At 42.9% G+C, this 20,304-nt stretch overlaps 1 protein-coding gene across 3 annotated transcripts in view; it reads right to left on the reverse strand.

Moving 5' to 3' along the window:
• Window positions 1–20,304, reverse strand: part of Ly75 (lymphocyte antigen 75) — a 141,878-nt gene that overhangs the window by 17,025 nt on the left and 104,549 nt on the right. For 2 of the 3 annotated variants that reach the window (XM_052182546.1, XM_052182544.1), the window contains one exon: window positions 10,181–10,291. In XM_052182546.1, the coding sequence (XP_052038506.1) occupies window positions 10,181–10,291 (111 nt within the window). Of the gene's footprint in view, window positions 1–10,180; window positions 10,292–11,012; window positions 11,098–20,304 lie in introns of those variants that run through there. The other variant, XM_052182545.1, reaches the window with a different exon arrangement.

Below are 20,304 nucleotides of genomic sequence, written 5' to 3' on the forward strand. Positions count from 1 at the left end.
ATGGAAGGATGCTGCTTACTGACTTGTTCCTCGTGGCTTGCTCAGGCTGCTTTCTTATAGACCCTGGACCACCAGCCCAGGATGGCCCACCCACAATGGGCTGGGCCCTCCTACACTGATCACTAATTAAGACAATGCCTTACAGCTGGATCTTATGGAGACATTTTCTCATTTGAGGCTTCCTCCTCTCTCGTGACTCTAGATTGTGTCAAATTGGCAAAAAAACAAAAACAAAACAAAACACCAAAAAACTAGTCAGTACAAGAGGTATTGTTAATCCCAGAGGTGGGAGAAGAAAGGGCAACTCAAATTTATCATGGCCAAATTAATTATAGGGAGCAAATTAACTAAAGCAAGCTTTTTAATTCGTGTACATGGGCTGCCTCCCCCTGAGGTGGGGTTTGAGAGCTTAGCATTGGCTATGAGAAAGACTAAGTTTTTAATAGCTCAGAGGTAGGGGTTTTCCAAATGGGGGGTTGGTGGGCATCATAGGTGGGGCTCCAGGAACAGGACATCTTAGCAAGCTAGTCGCTCCTGCCACAGAGACATGGTGGGCAAAACCAAGTAGTCATCATAGAAGTTTTGGAAACAAAGGGAGAATTGCAAGATAGTTACAAGCAACTTTATTGAGACAGAGATGATTTCCATTCCCGGAACTGACAGTCCAGTTAAGGTTACAGGTGGGGCATCGCCTAATCCTTGAGAAACAGAGGGCTAATCTTAAAGATGAGTGGATCTAATTTGTCTCTACTACATGATGGCTTTTAAGCCTAAAATGGAGGCAGCGTGTTCTTCAGTACCCAGAAATGAGTTTTTCCTCTTCCTTTTCTTTGATCTTTTTTTTTTTTGCAGCCAATGGAACTTTAATATTTTAAGCACTGTAATCTAATTAAATTCTATAGCGACTTAAATGATTGTATGTGGCAAATAAGACACACTTTTCTTAAAATGACAGTTAAATCCCCAAGGAATATATGTGCTCAGGCAAAATATATTTTTCTTAACAACACATTATTAGTAATACCACCTAATGAGACAATTTGGTTCTCATTATGACTAATGTCTTAGCTTTTTTTTTCCCTCACAAAAATGTCAATTGAAGGTGAATGTAACAATACATTGTATATGGAACAGACTTCAGTTTAGTTTCAGTGTTTAACTTTATTTTTATTTTTTTAAATTTTATTTGTGTGTGTATGTGTGTGTGTGAGAGAGAGGGGGGAGAGAGGGGAGAGAGAGAGGAGGGGAGGGGGAGAGGGAGAGGGAGAGAGGGAGGGGGAGGGGGAGAGGAAGAAGGAGAGGGAGGGGGAGAAGAAGGGAAAGGAGAAAGGGAGGGGGAGGGGGAGAGGGAGGGAAAAGGAGAGGGAGAGGGAGGGAAAAGGAGAGAGGGAGAGGGATGGAGGGAGGAGGAGGGGGAGAGGAAGAAGGAGGGGGGAGAGGGAGGGAAAAGGAGAGGAAGAGGGAGGGAGGGGAAGGGGAGGGGAAGAAGGAGGGGGAGGGGAGGGAAAAAGAGAGAGGGAGGGGGAAGGAGGGGGGGAGGGGGAGAGGGCACGTGTGCAGGTGTTAAAGCACACACGTGGAGGTAGGGGACAACTCAGGGACTGTTTCTCTCCTTCCACTAGGAGCACCATGAGTTCTGCGGATGGACCTCTGGTTGTCAGGCCTGCAGGGCAAACAAGTACTTTTCCTGTTGACAGTCTCCTCAGCCCTTACTGTTTCTGTTCAGTTATTTTACTAAATGGATAATACCAGCAAAAATAGTCAGTTAGCACAAAGCCTAGGGAAGATGGTAAATATAGCTCTGTGCAACCTACCCCAAAGACAGGTTTAAGATAGGACTTTTGTGTGATTGTATTTTTTTTCCAAATTAAATATTCTAGTTCTCTTTATAACTTCTGTTCACACACAGCAGAGAAAACAGAAACCACAGTGACCTGCAAGTCTAAACAAAACACTACGTGGACCAAAGTGAGAATACTAATATTGCTAACTTTCTAATTCACCTATTAAATGAGAATTTGTAGGGGGAAAGTCAGTGAGATTATTAAAGAAATGGCAGGATTATTAAAAATGTATGAGGCGCTTTTAAAACATTCAAATCAGTAAGAATTTAGGTTTTGGCGGTGGGGTGGGTTCTGGGGATTAAACCTAAGCCATTGCTCATAGGAGGCCGGCGCTCTACCACTGAGCTATATCCCCAGCCCTCAAGTGAGTGCACTTTTCACTCAGAAAAAGACATCACTTAAACACAAGATCAATTTAAAAATTCACAAATAGGATCCTTGCTTCAACAAGAAACCCAATGGGAGTCCACAGACTTCTAAACAAATGACAAGAATCAGGCTGCAAAACTGCTCAGTCTTAAAATCAATTTTACCTAATTTGCTAAAATACATTTGAGTCATACAGGAAGCCAGTCAGGTGCCATTTTTGCTTGTGTACAATAAACAGCTGCTTACCTGATAAATATATAGGTTGTAGTTTTAATAAAAGGGCGAAAAAGCTCATTTTACAATGAGCTCATGTCTTTTTATGGTTTGCAACATCCAATATTGTTTATGTTACTGGGATCTGTGTTGATGTCTAATATAACTACTGTCAATTGCTGAGAAAGAGGAAGATATCAGGCACTGTGGACACCCCTATAATCCCAGCACTTGGGAGGTGCAGGCAGGAGGGTCATGAGTTAGAGCGGAGCTACAGGCCACACTGGGCTTTCCAGACTATGTGGTGTGACCTTGTTTTGAAACAGATGTAGAGACTGCAAATGGTTTTTGAGGACAGCTCTTTTAACAAATCTCTTAAGACTAGCACAATTGCTATTCTGCTCACTTTCCTTGAAATAAACTTGGAATAAACCTGTGCTAAAAGCTAACATGCCAATGCCATTTAACAGCTACCAACTCTTCCAGCAGAAATAAATATGTTTTTGTACAATGCAGCCAGGCAGTCTTGGTACACACTTTTAAATTAATTAATTAATTAATTAATTTTGTTTTTTCAAGACAGGGTTTCTCTGTGTAGCCATGGAACTCACTCTGTAGACCAGGCTGGCCTCATACTCAGAAATCCTCCTGCCTCTGCCTCCCAAGCTAGGATTAAAGGCGTGTACCACTTTTTATTTTATGTGCATCGATGTTTTGACTGCATGTATGTCTGTGTGAGGGCGTTGGATCCTCTGGGACTGGAACTGGAACACAGTTGTGAGCTGCCATGCGCATGCTGGGAATTGAACCTGGGTCCTCTGGAAGAGCGAGCAGTCAGTACTCTTAGCCACTGAGCCATCTCTCCAGCCTTTGGTATATATACACTTTTAATCCCAGGTCTCAAGAGGATGAAGCAGGAGGACCAGCCTATGTATACCAGAGCCTGTCAGAACCACACCAATCTATGTGCTTGATCAACACAATCAAGAAAACTATACTTCCTTGTATTCCTTCTATAATGAATATTATTTTAATTAAATAGAGGTAGAAAATGTGATAATGTTTCAAAATGTTTTACTCGTGATTTTTCAGAAAATATCTCAGGCATCCCTCAGTCCAGTCAAATTGATGACTGAAATCAGTCGTCATGGTGGGCTTTCGTTTCTGTTTTCACTATTCCCCCAGTGAACACTGGGGACTGAACTTTTTTTAATTAGATATTTGCTTTATTTACATCTCAAATGTTAACCCCTTTCCATGTTACCCCAATGAAAACTCCCATCCCTTCCTCCCTCCCCCTAGTAACCCCCCCTCCAATTTCCTGACTTGCATTCCCCTATTCTGGAAACTCAAGCCTTCACAGGACCAATGACCTCTCCTCTCATTGATATCTGAAATGTTCATCCTCTGCTACATATGTAGCTGGAGCTGTGAGTCCCTCCATGTGTACTCTTTGGTTGGTGGTTTAGTCCTGGGGAGCTCTTGGAGTACTGGTTGGTACATATCATTGTTCCTCCTGCGGAGCTGCAAACCTCTTCAGCTCCTTGGGTCTTCTCTCTAGCTGCTCCACTGGGGATCCTATTTTCATTGGTGGGTTGTGAACCATGGGTGTTTTGATCTACTTGCTAATGAAAATCAAAGTATCCACACTTTGGCCTTCCTTCATCTTGAGCTTCATGTGGTCTGTGAGTTGTATCTTGGGTATTCCAAGCTTTTGGGTTAATATCCACTTATCAGTGATTGCATACTGTATGTGTTCTTTTGTGATTGGGTTACCTCACTCAGGATGATATTCTCCAGTTCCATCCATTTGCCTTAGAATTTCATGAATTCATTGTTTTTAATAGTTGAGTAGTACTCCATTGTGTAAATGTACCACATTTTCTGTATCCATTCCTCTGTTGATGGACATCTGGGTTCTTTCCAGCTCCTGGCTATTATAAATAAGGCTGCTATGAACATAGTGGAGCATGTGTCCTTATTACATGTTGGAGCATCTTCTGGGTATATGCCCAGGAGTAGTATAGCTGGGTCCTCAGGTAGTGCTATGTTAATTTTCTGAAACCACCAAACTGATTTCCAGAGTGATTTTAGCAGCTTGCAATCCCACCAGCAATGGAGGAGTGTTCCTCTTTCTCTACATCCTCTCCAGCATTTGCTGTCCTCTGAGTTTTTGATCTTGGCTATTCTGACTGGTGTGAGGTGGAATTTCAGGGTTGTTTTGATTTGCATTTCCCTGATGATTAAAGATGTTGAACATTTTTTTTTTAGGTGTTTCTCAGTCATCTGGTATTTCTCAGTTGAGAATTCTTTGTTTAACTCTGTACCCCATTTTCAATAGGGTTATTTGGTTCTCTGGAGTCTAACTTCTTGAGTTCTTTGTATATATTGGATATTAGCCCTCTATCAGATGTAGGATTGGTAAAGATCCTTTCCCAATCTGTTGGTTGCTGTTTTGTCCTGTTGTCAGTGTCCTTTGCCTTACAGAAGCTTTGCAATTTTATGAGGTCCCATTTGTCAGTTCTTGATCTTAGAGCATAAGATATTGGTGTTCTATTCAGGACATTTTCCCCCGTGCTCATGTGCTCCAGGTTTGTCCCCAATTTCTCTTCTCTTAGATTCAGTGTTTCTGGTTTTATGTGGCGGTCCTTGATCTACTTGAACTTGAGCTTTGTACAGGGAGAAAAGAATGGGTCAATTTGCATCCTTCTACATATTGACTACCAGTTGACCCAGCACCATTTGTTGAAATGCTGTCTTTTTTTTTTCCCACTTGATGGTTTTAGCTCCTTTGTCAAATATCAAGTGACCATAGGTGTGAGGGTTCATTTCTGGGTATTCAATTATATTCCATTGATCTACCTGCCTGTCCCTGTACAAATACCATGCAGGGTTTTTTTTGTTTGTTTTTTGTTTTTTGTTTGTTTTTTTTTATCACTATTGCTCTGTAGTAGAGCTTGAGGTCAGGGATGGTGATTCTGCCAGAAGTTGTTTTATTGTTGAGAATAGTTTTAACTATCCTGTTTTTTTTGTTGTTATTCTTGATAAATTTGGAAATTGCTCTTTCTAACTCTATGAAGAATTGAGTTGGAATTTTGATGGGGAATGCATTGAATCTGCAGATTGCTTTAGGCAAGATGGCCATTTTTACTATATTAGCCCTGCCAATCCATGAGCATGGGAGATCTTTCTGTTTTCTGAGATCTTCTTCAATTTCTTTCTTCAGATTCTTGAAGTTCTTGTCATACAGATCTTTCACTTGCTTGGTTAGAATCACACCAAGATATTTTATATTATTTGTGGCTATTGTGAAGGGTGTCATTTCCCTAATTTCTTTCTCAGCCTCTTTATCCTTTGAGTATAGGTAGGCTACTGGTTTGTTTGAGTTAATTTTATATACAGCCACTTCGTTGAAGTTGTTTATAAGTTTAGGAATTCTCTGGTGGAATTTTTGGGGTCACTTAAGTATACTATCATATCATCTGCAAATAGTGATACTTTGACTTCTTCCTTTCCAATTTGAATCCCTTTGACATCCTTTTGTTGTCTAATTGCTCTGGCTAGGACTTCAAGTACTATATTGAACAGGCAGGCAAAATGTAGACAGTCTTGTTTAGTCCCTGATTTCAGTGGGATTGCTTCAAGTTTCTCTCCATTTAGTTTGATGTTGGCTACTGGTTTGCTGTATACTTTGTTTTTACTATGTTTAGGTATGTTTTACTTTGTTTAGGTATGGGCCTTGAATTCCTGATCTTTTCAAGACTTTTATCATGAAGAGATGTTGGATTTTGTCAAATGCTTTCTCAGCATCTAATGAAATGATCATGTTTTTTTTCTTTGAGTTTGTTTATGTAGTGGATTACATTGATGGATTTCTGTATATTGAACCATCCCTGTATCCCTGGGATGAAGCCTACTTGATCATGGTGGCACTGAACTCTTGAGTTCACTGCTGAAGTATGCCTCTAGCACTTTATATATATATATATATTTGTTGTTGTTGTTGTTGTTGTTGTTGAGACAAGGTTTCACCCTGATGGCCAAACTGGTTTGAATCCCTGTTCACCTTGCTTCTGCTTCCTAAGTGCTGGGATTATAGCTGGGCTATAATTACCACACCAGGCTAGCCTGGAGTTCACAGAGGTCTGCCTGCCTTCACCTCCCAAGTGCAGGGATTAAAAGGCAGGGAGGGCATTTCTAAGTAATTGGGTTGGGAGTTTGAAAAGAGTGTGATGAGATGATCAAGTGGATTCTTAGTTCTACCACAGAGGTAAAAGCTCCTTTAAAGGAAATAAAGGCCAGTCCCACCGGCTCATGTTTCACCCTGAGGTCTGGTGGTTTTAGATTTAGCTAAAGGAATGTCAAAACAAGAGGATAACAGAAGCTTGTCTTTTGGGACAGAGCCAGATACTTACGCTGTCTCTACTCCAGGCACACCATTAACAAAGGACGGTAAGCAGTTCACTGGTGGAGCACATGCACTCTGCATGTGTGGGGACTTGGGCCCACAGAGTGAGTTCCAGGACACCCAGGGCAGCAGGGACAAGCTGGGGCGGGGCATACTCAATGAGACAGAAATTTTATTGAGATGCTTATAATCCTATCTATTCAGAAAGGCGATTAAGGCTAGCCTGGACATTGTGCATAATGAAAATCAGCTTTAAAAAAAAAAGACATTTTTGCTGAGAGTGTGAGATATGTCTGTAGTCCCAGCTACTGGAAGGCTGACACTTACCTGTCTACGTAAACAGTGAGAGAGTCTGTCTCAAATATTACTTGTTAAATTTGAACTATAGAGCTGAGGAGATGGTCTGGTGGGTAAACTGCTTGCCTCACAAACATCAGGACTGAGTTCAGATGCCCAGAACTCACTCACACTGTTGCCACAGCCCATGTATAAAAGCACAATGTTTCCGGGGCTAGACTGGCGGTAGGGACAGAAGCCCACAGCCAGCTAGCCAGGCATTTGAAGAGGTGAATAACAAAGACCCTGCGGAGCAAGATGGAAGGCAAGCCAACCCACTGCAGGCTGTCCTCACAGACATGGAGGACAGAGCTGGCTGGGGGGAGGGGGTTGTGGGGCTTTTTGTCTGTTATTCTATAAAATCATATAAACTTGTTACACATTATGAACTTGAAATACAAATAGAATAATTTGCCAAGATATGAAACAAACATTGATGTTGCTTTTAGGACTCCTGTGGAGGGGGGTTGTTGTTGTTTATTTGTTTTACAGTAAGGTGATATTGTCAGTAAATTGTACTGTTAAGGATCCCTGTTAAGGATTAAGACAAGCTGATGCCATTTCTGCCCCTTAGAACTCATTCCTGCTGTCCACAATTGTTCCTCTGTGATTGCTGCCCTGACACCTTTGGATTTTTCAGCAAGAGATGAGTTATCTATACTCATTTCCCCAACCTTTCTTCCTGCATCTTTTTTTTTTTTTAATGTGTTTCAGTTAGGAATTTGCGCTGAGCTATGGAGAGAGTTCTGTGTAAATCATAAATGGCATGCGCATTAGGGCATCCAAGGATGAGTTCCTGACCCCACCCCACTCAGCTGGTAGCAGCATTCGACACAGCGAATTATGCCCTCTTCCTTGAACCAATTTCTTCTCTTGGCTTCCAGAAAATTTACTAGTCTTAAGACCTAGACCTTAGATGTCCTCCAAATATTGCATGGAATTGAGCAAGCAAGGCACTAGGCCAGTCTAGGATCATGGGCAGGGCAAATAGATTATTGTAAGTGTGAGTGAGTGGTCAGGAAGCTTGTTGGGAGTCATCTTTGAAGGCTGTGAGAGGGACCTTCCTGAAGGAGGGGGGAGGGGGAGGGGGGAGGAGGGGGAAGGGAGGTGAGGAGAGGGGGAGGGGAGGGGAGGACAGGGGATGGAAGGGGAAGGGGGAGGGGAGGAGAGGAGAGGTGAGAGGAGGGGAGAAGGAAGGGGGGGAGGGGAGGAAGGGAAGAGGGGAGGGGAGGGGGGGAAGGGGAGGGGGGAAGGAGCCAGAGAGAGACAGTTCAAAGGCAAGCCAGCACACAAGCACAAATGCAAGCACAGACCTGGGTCCAAATCTTGGCTCCTGTCATTATTAATCTTCCTGATCTGAACAAATACCTGAATTTAATTTTGATAACGGAGACAAAGATACCATCTGCTGTGATTATGATATCAATAGGTGTGTTAGGATAGATAAAGGATGTAAAGGATGGATGCCAGACTTGGTACATGGCGGGAATGAACTTTCCAGGAAAAGCTTGGAGTCCACTCCCACTAACTGAACTTTTACCTAGCCTTGTAACCAAGTTAATTCTGTGCTATGAGGTCATTTGCATTCATGTACTCAGGCCGTTTACATAGTGAGTACTCAGCTTGCTTAACTTTAACTTCCATTTAAGAACACAGTGCAGAAGGTTCAAGCGCTAGAGCGCTTGCTGCTCTTGCTTGCTGAGCACTGGGGCCTGATTCCCAGAACCTACATGGTGGCTCACAGATAACTCCGGTCCCTGGAGACCTGACATCTGATGCTGACCTCCTCACACATCAGGCACACATGTGCTGCACGTGCACACACAAACAAAACATTAATACACATGAAAGAGAATCAGACAGTGGTGGCGTACACATTATCCCAGCACCCAAGAGGCAGAGGCAGGCAGATTGAGGGCAGCCTGGTCTACAGAGTGAATTCTAGGACAGCCAGGGATACAGAGAAACTCTGCCCCCAAAACCAACCAAACAACCAACCAAACAAACAAAAAGCACCACATAAAATAAATATTTTAAGAAAGTGAGAAAGTGTAATCAATCTTGTTATGCCTTGGACTCTCCAAGTTCTCAAGGTTTTATGAGCTACGTTGAATGGATACCTCTGATTTTAAACATTCTTCCCTATGTCTCCTGACTAGGAGAGAGAGAGAGAGAGAGAGAGAGAGAGAGAGAGAGAGAGAGAGACAGAGAGACAGAGAGACAGAGTGACAGAGACAGAGAGATTACAAAATTAATTCTAATATTATTGATTGAAAAAAGCTACAGGAGTTGAACACAATTCATCCCGCATGCTACATGCTGTGAGCAACAGGTGGATGCAGATTGATAACTTCTGTTTAAGGTTCTGCATGTTACTCTGGGCCAGTAGAATTTAAAAAAACAATTTGTACAACTTGGGTAAAAGATTCTTTAGGAAAAAGTTCCTGATCCCTTCCCATTCCACGCTTGACATTCTGTGCGAGAATCCTGAAGACTGTCCTCTGTTGGAGACAAGTGAACAGGTGAGACCAGGCACACTCTGGGTTAGCGATTCTCAGCCTGTGAGTAGAGACCCCTTCTGGCGTCTTCATACAGACTGTATGACCTTTTCATACAGACCGCCTAAGACCATCAGAAAACACAGATATTTATTCACATTATGATTCATAACAGTAGCAAAATTACAGTTATGAAGTAGTAATAAAAATGATTTTATGGTTGGGGTCAACACAACATGAGGAACTGTATTAAAGGGCCGCAGTATTGGGAAGGTTGAGGAGCGCCGCTCTAGGTTATGGGACTCTCAGTCAGTGTCTCTCAGCATACACAGTCACAGAACACACAGTCACTAGGTAGTGATGTGCTTGATGGTTTTGTCACTCCAATTTGGGGAGTGCTGTTCAACAACTGTCTTCCAAGCAGAGAGAAAGAATAGGTCCATTTCCACTGTCTCCACATCAATTCTCAGTTAAAAGATGTTAGGAACACTACCATTTTTCAAGCTCCTTACCATGGTCAATGCACTGGTTTCTGACATCCTCTATGCTTTCCACATTGATGGTTACTTGAAGAAAAGTGTAACAGCTGCCTTGGAACTGAACCCAGATGGATGAAGGACAGTCTATTTGGGGAAAAACACACTATTAATATGAGTTCCGGACGATAAGGATACTGAACATTAAAAGTCCACACACGCACACAAGTCATTTTCTTTGTTAAAACGACAAATCGACCAGTGAAAAAGGAATCCATTTTTTCTCTATTTTACATGTAGGAAAAAAATGTGCCAGTGATTCACTTCTGACTTCATAGTGTGGTTACAAGTCTGTCTCCTGACACACAAGTTAAGCATCATCACCAAACCAACCAGCTAGCAAGGAAATCAACTAGTCAGAGTTAAAAGCTTGTGCCATCAAGAAATTATAATAATCTATACATAAACATAATAAAATATTATCTAAATTATATAATAAACCTCTGAAGGCTATCTTTGTAATATATAATAATAATTTTAAAAGCCTTAGGAATTTTGCAAAATCTTTTTGTTCACATTCTCCTTGCAAGGACTCAGATCTAGAATGTGAATATTCAGGCAAATTGTACTATTACACAGATAAACAAGACTGAAGTTCATGTCTTCTTTCATTTTCTTCGTGTGATTTTGTGTGTGTGTGTGTGTGTGTGTGTGTGTGAGTGTGTGTGTGTGTGTGTGTGTGTCTGTTAGGTATTATGTATTCTTGGCTACCTGCTCTCCCACTAAGCTATATTTTTCAAGCTCTGTGTGACCTTAATTTAACATCTTATTAATAGAGATTCTAAAGCTCTGTGAAGCTGAGCCTTACCTTTTCTGCTCCTGCTATTTAGGAAGAACATCTCTGTCTCTGCCTTTGTTTCTCTGTTCATTGTGAAGATATAAAACTTTTAAGCCTAGGACCCAAAATATCATCACTTAGCATTCTATGCAAAAAGAAGTCTGTAAGAACTTGATTTCACTGAATCGAGTTGGAAGAACAAAAGGGGATTTATTAATTTCAGTGGACATAAATCAGCATGATCTTACCTATATTGTTTTACTTTTAAGTTCTGTATGTGGTATAGTTTACTATAAAGGAATAGAAGCAAGCACTCCTATAAAGATCAGAGCTGAGTAACCAGCCACATTAATCTCAATTAATTCAGCATTCTTGATTTACCAAGCTCAGACTATGACATAAATTATCACTAGGACTTAACCTTGACCTCCGACAGCAGAGAGAACACCGCCACCAAAATAGATTATTTCCCAGTTCTCTGGAAGATGAAGGGTGAGCAGAAGTCAGTCAAGAAAGGAGAGTGTTTCTCATATCATGTGTGGTGGTTTGAATATGCTTGGCCCATGGGAAGTGGCACTATTAGGAGGTGTGGCCTTGTTAGAGGAAGTGTGTCACTGTGTAGGCGGGGCTTTTAGGCCTCATATTATCTTAATCAGGGTTTCTATTCCTGCACAAGTATAATAACCAAGAAGCAAGTTGGGGAGGAAAGGGTTTATTCAGCTTACACTTTCCACATTGCTGTTGGTTGATCACCAAAAGATGTCAGGACTGGAATTCAAGCAGGTCAGGAAGTAGGAGCTGATGTAGAAGCCATGGAGGGATGTTACTTACTGGCTTGCTTCTTCTGGTTTGCTCAGCCTGCTCTCTTATAGAACTCAAGACTACCCAGGGATGGTACCACCCACAAGGGTCCTCCCTCTTGATCACTACTTGAGAAAATGCCTTACAGTTGGTTTTCATGGAGACATTTCCTCACCTGAAGCTCCTTTCTTGTGATAACTCCAGCTTGTGTCAAGTTGACACAAAACCAGCCAGTACACACACAGGGCTTAAGCCCTGCCCAGTGTGGAATAGAGTCTCCTGCTGCTGCCTTTGGATCAAGATATAGAACTCTGAGCTCCTCCATCACCATGTCTGCCTGCATGCTGTCATGCTTTTTGCCATGATGTCAATGGACTGAACCTCTGAAACTGTAAGCCAGCTGCAATTAAATGTTGTCCTTCTGCTACAGTGTATTTACATATAATAAATAAATAAATCTTTAAAAAATGTCCTTTATAAAGAATGCCTTGGTCACGGTGTCTATTCACAGCAATGGAAACCATAACAAAGATACCATGTTTTCCTTTTTCCTGCTGGCTCTATTATATTAGCTACCATGTGACCAAAGGATGACAGAGCAATGAGATCGGTAGATCATAAAGGGAACTGTCATATCACACTCACACTAGGCTAAAAGTCTCATCAATCTATTGAGGTCACTCATATCAACTAGGACAAACTAATGACCATTTCACTTAAAATCATCCCAAGTATGAGTTGCATGTTGCCAATTTTAATAGTGAAATCATCCAAAGTATGATAGGATGAGGAAATATTCTAAGATAAAATTAATTTTATATAAAAGTAGCTTTCCTTCCTATTGTCTATTTTGCTTGTTTGTTTTGAGAAAGGATTTAACCAGGTAGTCCTAACTAGCCTGGAACTGGCCATGTAAACCAGGATGGCCTCAAACTCATAGAGATCTACCTGACTCAGCTCCCCCATGCTGGAATTAAAGGCATATGCTACCATGCTTACGTGTGTGTGCGTGTGTGTGTGTGTGTGTGTGTGTGTGTGTGTGTGTGTGTGCCTGTAAGTGCATGGATGCCAACACATACGTACAAGTGGAGATCAGAGGACAACTTGCAGAATTCAGTTTGTCCCTCTACCATGTGGGTCCATGGTTTCAAGTTGGGTCTTCAGGCCCAGTGGCAGGTACCTTTACGCACTGATCCTGTCCTGCCAGCCCCCTTTCTACTCTTCTATAAACACTTGAATTACACATTGTGACAACCTGGTGGCATGATCCTGTTGGGATTTACAAAGCAGTAACATCCAGAAAGACTGAGGGGCTGGAGAGGACGGATATGTACAGGAAGAAAGCTGAGAGGGCTTGAAAACCAGGCAGTTGGTGGAAGGCTTGTACCAGAGCAGCCAGGAGCCTTCTCTTCCCAAGAAGTTACACCTAGCCATCTCCACTTTAGCCTCCATCTCTACTCCTCCTATGAATGCTTGGCCTTTAAAAATAAAACTTTTGTGGGGTGGTAGGGGCACACGCCTTTAATCCCAGCACTCGGGAGGCAGAGACAGGCAAATCTCTGAGTTTGAAGCCAGCCTGGTCTACAAAATGAGTCCAGTTCAGCAAGGGCTGGCTGGTTATACTGAGAAACCCTGTCTTGAAAGACCAGGAAATAAAAAGTTTAAAAAGTTAAAGTAAAAATAAAGACTTTTATGTTTTTAAATCTACTTCTAGGCCATGAATATTTTCTCTATCTTTTCATCCTGAAGGACCAGACCCCTTTTCTGTATCGATTCTTTGTTATATCAGCACTGGAGCCTTCTCCGCCTTTCACCTGCAGTAGTGCCACACAGACCTTTCTCTTGTAAGCCACCATCTACTGACAATGTAAATGAGCAGGAAGAGCAAGCATTAGATGTTAGAACAGAAAGGATTTCATCGTGGACAGCTTATCTTGCTTCCTGTGTTTTCCTGGAGAGAAAAGGGATGAATGTCTATTTGGTGTGTGTGGTTTGGATGAAAATGCACTCCCTAGGCTCATAGTGAGTGGCATGGGGTGTGGCCATGTTGGAGTAGGTGTGGCCTTGTTGGAGGAAGTGTATCACTGGGGATGGGCTTTGAGGTTTCAGATGCTTAGGCAAGACCCAGTCTCTCCTTCCCTCTCCCTCTCCCTCTCCCCCCCTCTCTCTTTTTCTTTCTCCCCCTCTCTCCTTTCTCCTTTCTCCTTTCTGCTGATCCAAATGCAGAATCCTCAGTACCATGTCTGCGTGCTCTCATGCTTCCCACCATGGTGACAGTGGAGTAACCCCTGAACTGCAGGCCAGCCCCAATTAAATGCTGTCATTTATAAGAGTGGGTGTAGCCACAGTGTCTCTTCACAGCAATATAAATCTTAACTAAGACAGTTGGATCATTGCTGTTAACATTAGATAGATAAGGCATGTCAACACACAACACAATTTCTAATATGAAGCAAGATTCCCAGAATATGTGGCTATTATCAAGCACACCTGCTCTTCACGCCTTCCTCTCCTGGACAGGGACCTACACAATGGATTTCAAATACTTGGCTAAGTGAATAAATTCTCTTCTTCACTTTCATGTGCCAATTTATTTCCACTATCTTCAAAAGCTCTGAGTTCATCGTTCCTTTCTGAGACTCAATAGTTTCTCGTATTTCCAAGTTTAACTGAACTGGCCTTACTGCCAGGGCAAACACCTCACTAGTCCACTTTTTAAAACATTAACTTCTCATGGAACACAGCATATACAAAAAAGCACAAGTCATAACTATAGAGCTTGGTAAATTTTCAAAAATGAAGAATTACACCCCCACAAATCATCAGCAAAATGAACAAACAAAACGTTAATCTTTTTTGGTCATCATCCCTTCCCACAATGAAATCATCTCTCTAGCTTAGAATACCATACATTAGCTTTTCTTGTTTAGGATTTTACAGTAATGAAATCAATGTACTCTTGTGCCTGGCTTCTTTTGATAAATATTACTTTTATGAGATTCACTTGTTTTGTCATTTGTGTCTGTGAGTTATTATTTCTCATTGCTATATAATGTGTGCATTTATCCATCACTTCATAAATGCATTGCTATATATGCCTCTATTCATCGCTTCATTGGCAAGTATGTGGATATCCTTTAGTTTCCAGCCTAATAGCAATAACAAGAAATGTCTCACTGAGCCTTCCCTGAATGGTTCACACTAGAAAGAGTGGAATTGGAGAAGGCCAGGGTTCTAATGTCTCCCCCAACAATTCATGCTGAAATTAGCTGAAATTTTATTACTGTTTCAACAGTATTAAGAGTTAAGACCATATAAGATACAAGAGCCCAGGCCTGCCAGAGCTACTTAAAAAGACTCTGTCTCAATCAACAAAGACCCACAGCTGACCATTCTCACTCAAAAGAGACGATCTTTACTATTTGAAGTCTTAGACACATTAAATATGGTTTTATATTATAGTTACCTATTTTTCCAGTTTGATTATTAATGGCAACTCAGCAGAGAGCAGGTCTTAATCTAATGATGACATCAGTAACACCGCTGTCTGGAACCCAAGCTGAAGAAGCATGCATTAGGAGTGAGGTGGCGCATGGCTCTGGGCTAATGACTTTAACCAGAGTCACCCCACTGCCTGGAAGGGAAAATCTGACTCCAACAGGACCTCAGGTCTACTACTTAAGCCTATCTCTGCTCCAGTTTAGCTTATTTGTAGAATAGGGATGCAAACAGTACCAACCTAGGTGCTTGGCAAGTCCACAGTGAACAAAAAGGTAGGAAGAACCCTGTCTTCTTACAGCGTATAATTTAGTGGGGGCCACACACACAAAATCAGCGGAAGTAAAAGAACAGATTAATGGTGTCTTAGTTTCCTTTTCTGTTGCTTCGATAAAACATTCACTCTGACGAAATCAACTCAAAGCGGCAGGAGCTGGAAGCGGCTGGTCACACTGCATCCCTGTTAGAAGGCAGAGAGCCTGCATGCTTGCTACTTCTCAGAACTTTCTCTACTTACACATCCCAGGATCCCAGGAAGGGAACCAACGGAACCCCCAGTAGGTATTAAGCCCTCCCGCCTCAATCAATGCAGTCAAGGTTACCCCCAAAGGCCTGTGTCCCAGGTAATTCTAGATTCTGTCAAACCGAGGCAAACCCATCTAAGATGGTGCATTAGCAATCTACTGCTGTGTAACAAATAAGCAGCTTAAAGCAAGACACATCATCTCTTCTACTGTCCCTGGTTAATAACTGGTAGCAGCAGTTTTCTTGGGTTGTTTGCCTGGGGTTCGGCCATACACATGCAGTCAACGTGCTGGCCAGGGCAGCAGTCGCCTGAACACTCCACTACAGTTGGATTATTGGAAGGTATTCCTAAGGGTGAGTTGGTGTGGCTGAAGACCTTCATTTCTTACCACAGATATATAGGGAGTCCCTATATGTCTTGATTTGAATGTGAAGTGTCCTTTAGGGACTCGTGGGTTTGGCCATTTTATTCTCAAGCGAGTGGCATTGTTTTGCGTAGATCCTTTCCTGTTGTCTCTATGCTTTCTGGCCCACAGAAATGGGCAAGCATCTGTAAGCTCCCGCTATCAGAGTCACGAGCCATCCGTACTTACCAGCATGTCTTTCCGTCCACGCTGGCCTATACTCTCAAACTGAACCAAATGTCCTCCCTAGGCTGTTGTGATCAGGTATTTGGTCACTGCAGTGAGAAAAGTAACTCACCAAATTGATCAAGAGAATTAGGGTCACTGCTGGGAGAAACCTGACCATATTCCGTAGGTTTTTTTTAGAAGGAAGAATTTGGCTAGAGAAGTCCTAGAAGGCTGTATGCTGAGCTTAAGGGGTGAGTTCAGTGGAAGTGAGGAAGAAATATAGCCAGGAGGGCTGTGATCATGAGGTTTCAGGGACCAGTCTTGCAAAGAAGTCTGGCAAAGAACCTGACTTCAGTTTGCCTTTGTCCTGAAAACCTGAATCAGGGGGATTTTAACCCAAACTGGCTGGTTAGCTCTGTGGCATGGCTGTCCTGCTGATTGCTCCTGGTCAGCTTTCCAGTGAGTGTGAGCAGGAAGAGAAGCCCCAACTATGAAAAAGGTGCCCTTTGGTAATGAAAGACGGTGGGAGGCTGGGAGTTGGGACTGAGGCAGGTGTGGATGTTGTGTCCTTAATGGGTCATGAGATTGGTGTGATCCAAAGGCTCTGCCTCCCACACACACTTCACAAAGACAATAGGAAAGATGCTGTAGGAACAAGACTCTGCCCCCTGGAGAGCACCAGGGAATAACTATGCGAACCCGGTTTAAGAACTTTCACTAGAAAAAGCACTCCTGAACAACAACAACAACAACAACAACAACAACAACAACAACAACAATCTGGGCAGCTGAAAGTGTTTTGTTATGTTCAGCCCTAGAGACAGAGGAAGGTTACTATAGATTGTGGTGCAAGAGGCCCAGGTTATTCTCATCTGGCAGAACTCCCCATTGCCTTTGTGGTGCTATTTCTGTAGACACACAAGATGTAAGCATGAGGGCAAACATTACGGGGGATTCAGCCACGGTTCCAGGAGGCTGCCGGAGCCAGGCCATGTGTGACAGGCTCAGACTCCTTACTTGGCGCTTGGCATATTCAGTTATGAAGGTGGGGCCTAGGATGACTAGAGATCTTAGCATTCGAGAGATGCCAGAAACACAGAACATCTACCAACAAAAGCTGCAGACAGAGTGCAGCTGGTCCGAGGGACTGGTCATCTGTGCTGTGGGCCGGAGGGACAGCGCTGTCCAAGCCTGTTGGAGCCGGGATGATGCTGTGGTGTTGGAATGCTAGACGTGGAGCTGCAGGTTAGGTATGGGCCTTGTTGAGTTCCAGTCTTGCTTTGGTCCAGTATTTCCTTGCTACTTCCCTTTTAGGAATGAGAATTACATTGTACCACTGTACACCGAAAACATGAAATTCTCTTTTCCTATATTACAGGGACTTGCAGCCAGGAGTTTATCTTTATAACTAACTGCCTTGGGAATGTTGATTCTATAAAGATGCTAGAAGCTGGTATTATGAGAGTGCACTTGGTATTATGAGACGGCTGAGCCAGTGGAAACCAAGTGTCAATGCTCTGCCTTGAGCACATGCGTTTCAAGACTCAGTCTCCCAGCTGTGGCTCCGTTTTGGAGAGTTGTGTCCAAGTGGCCTGGGGGTCATAACCAGGTCTCACTTTCTGTCTCTTCTCATTTTCTGATCTGCCGAGATATGAGAGGCAGCAACCTCAAACCCCTGTCACCATAGCCACAGATTCCTGCCACATAATGGCTCTAAAACTGTAAGCCACAATGCATCCTTCACTGACCGACTCTTGTTAGGTTATTAGGTCTTGTTAGGGATTCATGGTTCAAGGCTAGAGAGAAAAACCAGCCTTGCAGAACCCAGTCTTAGTTGTCAATCATTTCTGAAACATCCTCTTGGCTACTGTATTGGAATTTTCCAGAGAAACAGCACTAATATAAGAAATAGCTGCCTGCTATCTATCTATCTATCTATCTATCTATCTATCTATCTATCTATCTATCTATCTATCTACCTACCTATCTATCTATCCATACATCCTCCATCATCCATCATCTATCATCAGTCTATCCATTGCGCTACCTACCCACCTATCTATCTAGCTCACACAGCTATGGAAGCAACAAACAAACAAACAAACAAACAAACAAACACAACTCATGATCTATCATTGGCAGGCTGAAGAACACGTGATGGTGTTATTCAATCCTAGTCTGAAAGTCTGAGGATGGGGTCATGGAGTCAGGGCCATGGTATAAATCCTTACCTGAACCCAAGAGTCTGACAACCATGTGTACCTAAAGCAAGTTCAAGGCAGAAGAAGATAACGGATGCCTCCGCCCAGGCAGGAAAGGATTCAACTTTTCCCAGTCTCCTGTTCTATCTCAAGGGACTAGATGATGCCAACCCGGGCTGAAAAGGGGAGATGTCCCCTGCCAGCCCAGGCTGAAAAGGGGAGATGTCCTTCACTAAGCCTTCCCGACACAAATGCTAATCTCAGCATTTAGTGGTTCAGTGGAGAAATTCTCAAATGCTAATGCAATCCAGAAATAGTGTTTTAGCAGCTGTTTGGGCATCCGTTTGCCATGCGCGCTCAATTTGTTACACAAAACCAACCACCACAATTAAATAAACCTTCCCTATGTAGTGCGGGAGTGACCTCCCTATGTAGTGCGGGAGTGACCTCCCTATGTAGTGTGGGAGTGACCTTCCCTATGTAGTGTGGGAGTGACCTTCCCTATGTAGTGTGGGAGTGACCTTCCCTATGTAGTGTGGGAGTGACCTTCCCTATGTAGTGTGGGAGTGACCTTCCCTATGTAGTGTGGGAGTGACCTTCCCTATGTAGTGCGGGGTGAGCGGCAAGCAAGTGACTACCAGGTGATAAGAAGCTCCAGGAACGGCTTCGAGGCTGCCAATCACAGATACTTCGAAGTGCTAAAGACCTGATATTGAGGTCAGAGAGAGCAAATAGGAAATCTAAGGCTCCTTCAATGGAAGCCAAGATCAAAACAAAGAAAAGAAAAGATAGAGACTACGAGTGATAAGGGCAGAAAATACAGTGCTGACACACCCAGAGCTTCCAGCTGCCTGCTCCTGCGCTCCTTTCAGCATTAGCTGCACCTCTGGTTTAAAAAGGAAACCTCTTCTTGATGCTACAGGTCAGTGTGTAACCAAAAGCTTCCATACAGATTGTGTGCTGTGATGGTAAGATGGATGAAAAGCATCCCTGCGTGAAAACAATTACATGCCTAGTTTCTTTTTTCTTTATTTTTCTTTTAAGAATTATTTATTTAATTTTTATGAGTACACTGTCACTATCTTCAGACACACCAGAAGGAGGCATGAGATCCCATTACAGAAGGTTGTGAGTCACCATGTGATTGCTGGGAATTGAACTCAGGACCTCTGGAAGAGCAGTCAGTGTTCTTAACCGCTGAGCCATCTCTCCAGCCCCACGTGCCTATTTTCTCTGGTCATCTTCTATTACCAGCCCAGGTTTGGTAACACTCTCTGCTCTCTAGCTAGCACTCAGCAAGGCCAACTTCTTCTGCAAGGCAAGAGGGCGACGAGGCTGTTTATTACATGTGTAATGAACCCGGGAGGGAGAAGCTGGCCCAAATGTTCACCATAGCCAACCATAGGTTCTGTGGCTGCACACAGACTTCAAGATCTGCTGAATCCCAAGGAACGTAAGCTGCCCCGACACCTGGTCCCTTTTCTACATCACTCTTCCTTGCCTCCCTGTCAGGATGTCCCCTTCTAGCTTTTCCCTCATGCCCATCCTCCATGATAGTCATCCACTGGTGAGCTCTGTGTCATCTTTCTCACAGGGCACCACTAGTCCATTATTTTTTTCTCTTATGGATTAAATCTCCTGGTTTCTCCTCAAAATCTAAAATAATTCATGAAAACAATCACATACCTAACACAGACAGATGCAAGAAGACAATGATCTTCTTGA

This window comes from Apodemus sylvaticus, chromosome 5, assembly GCF_947179515.1.
Source record: "Apodemus sylvaticus chromosome 5, mApoSyl1.1, whole genome shotgun sequence".
Classification (NCBI taxonomy): domain Eukaryota; kingdom Metazoa; phylum Chordata; class Mammalia; order Rodentia; family Muridae; genus Apodemus; species Apodemus sylvaticus.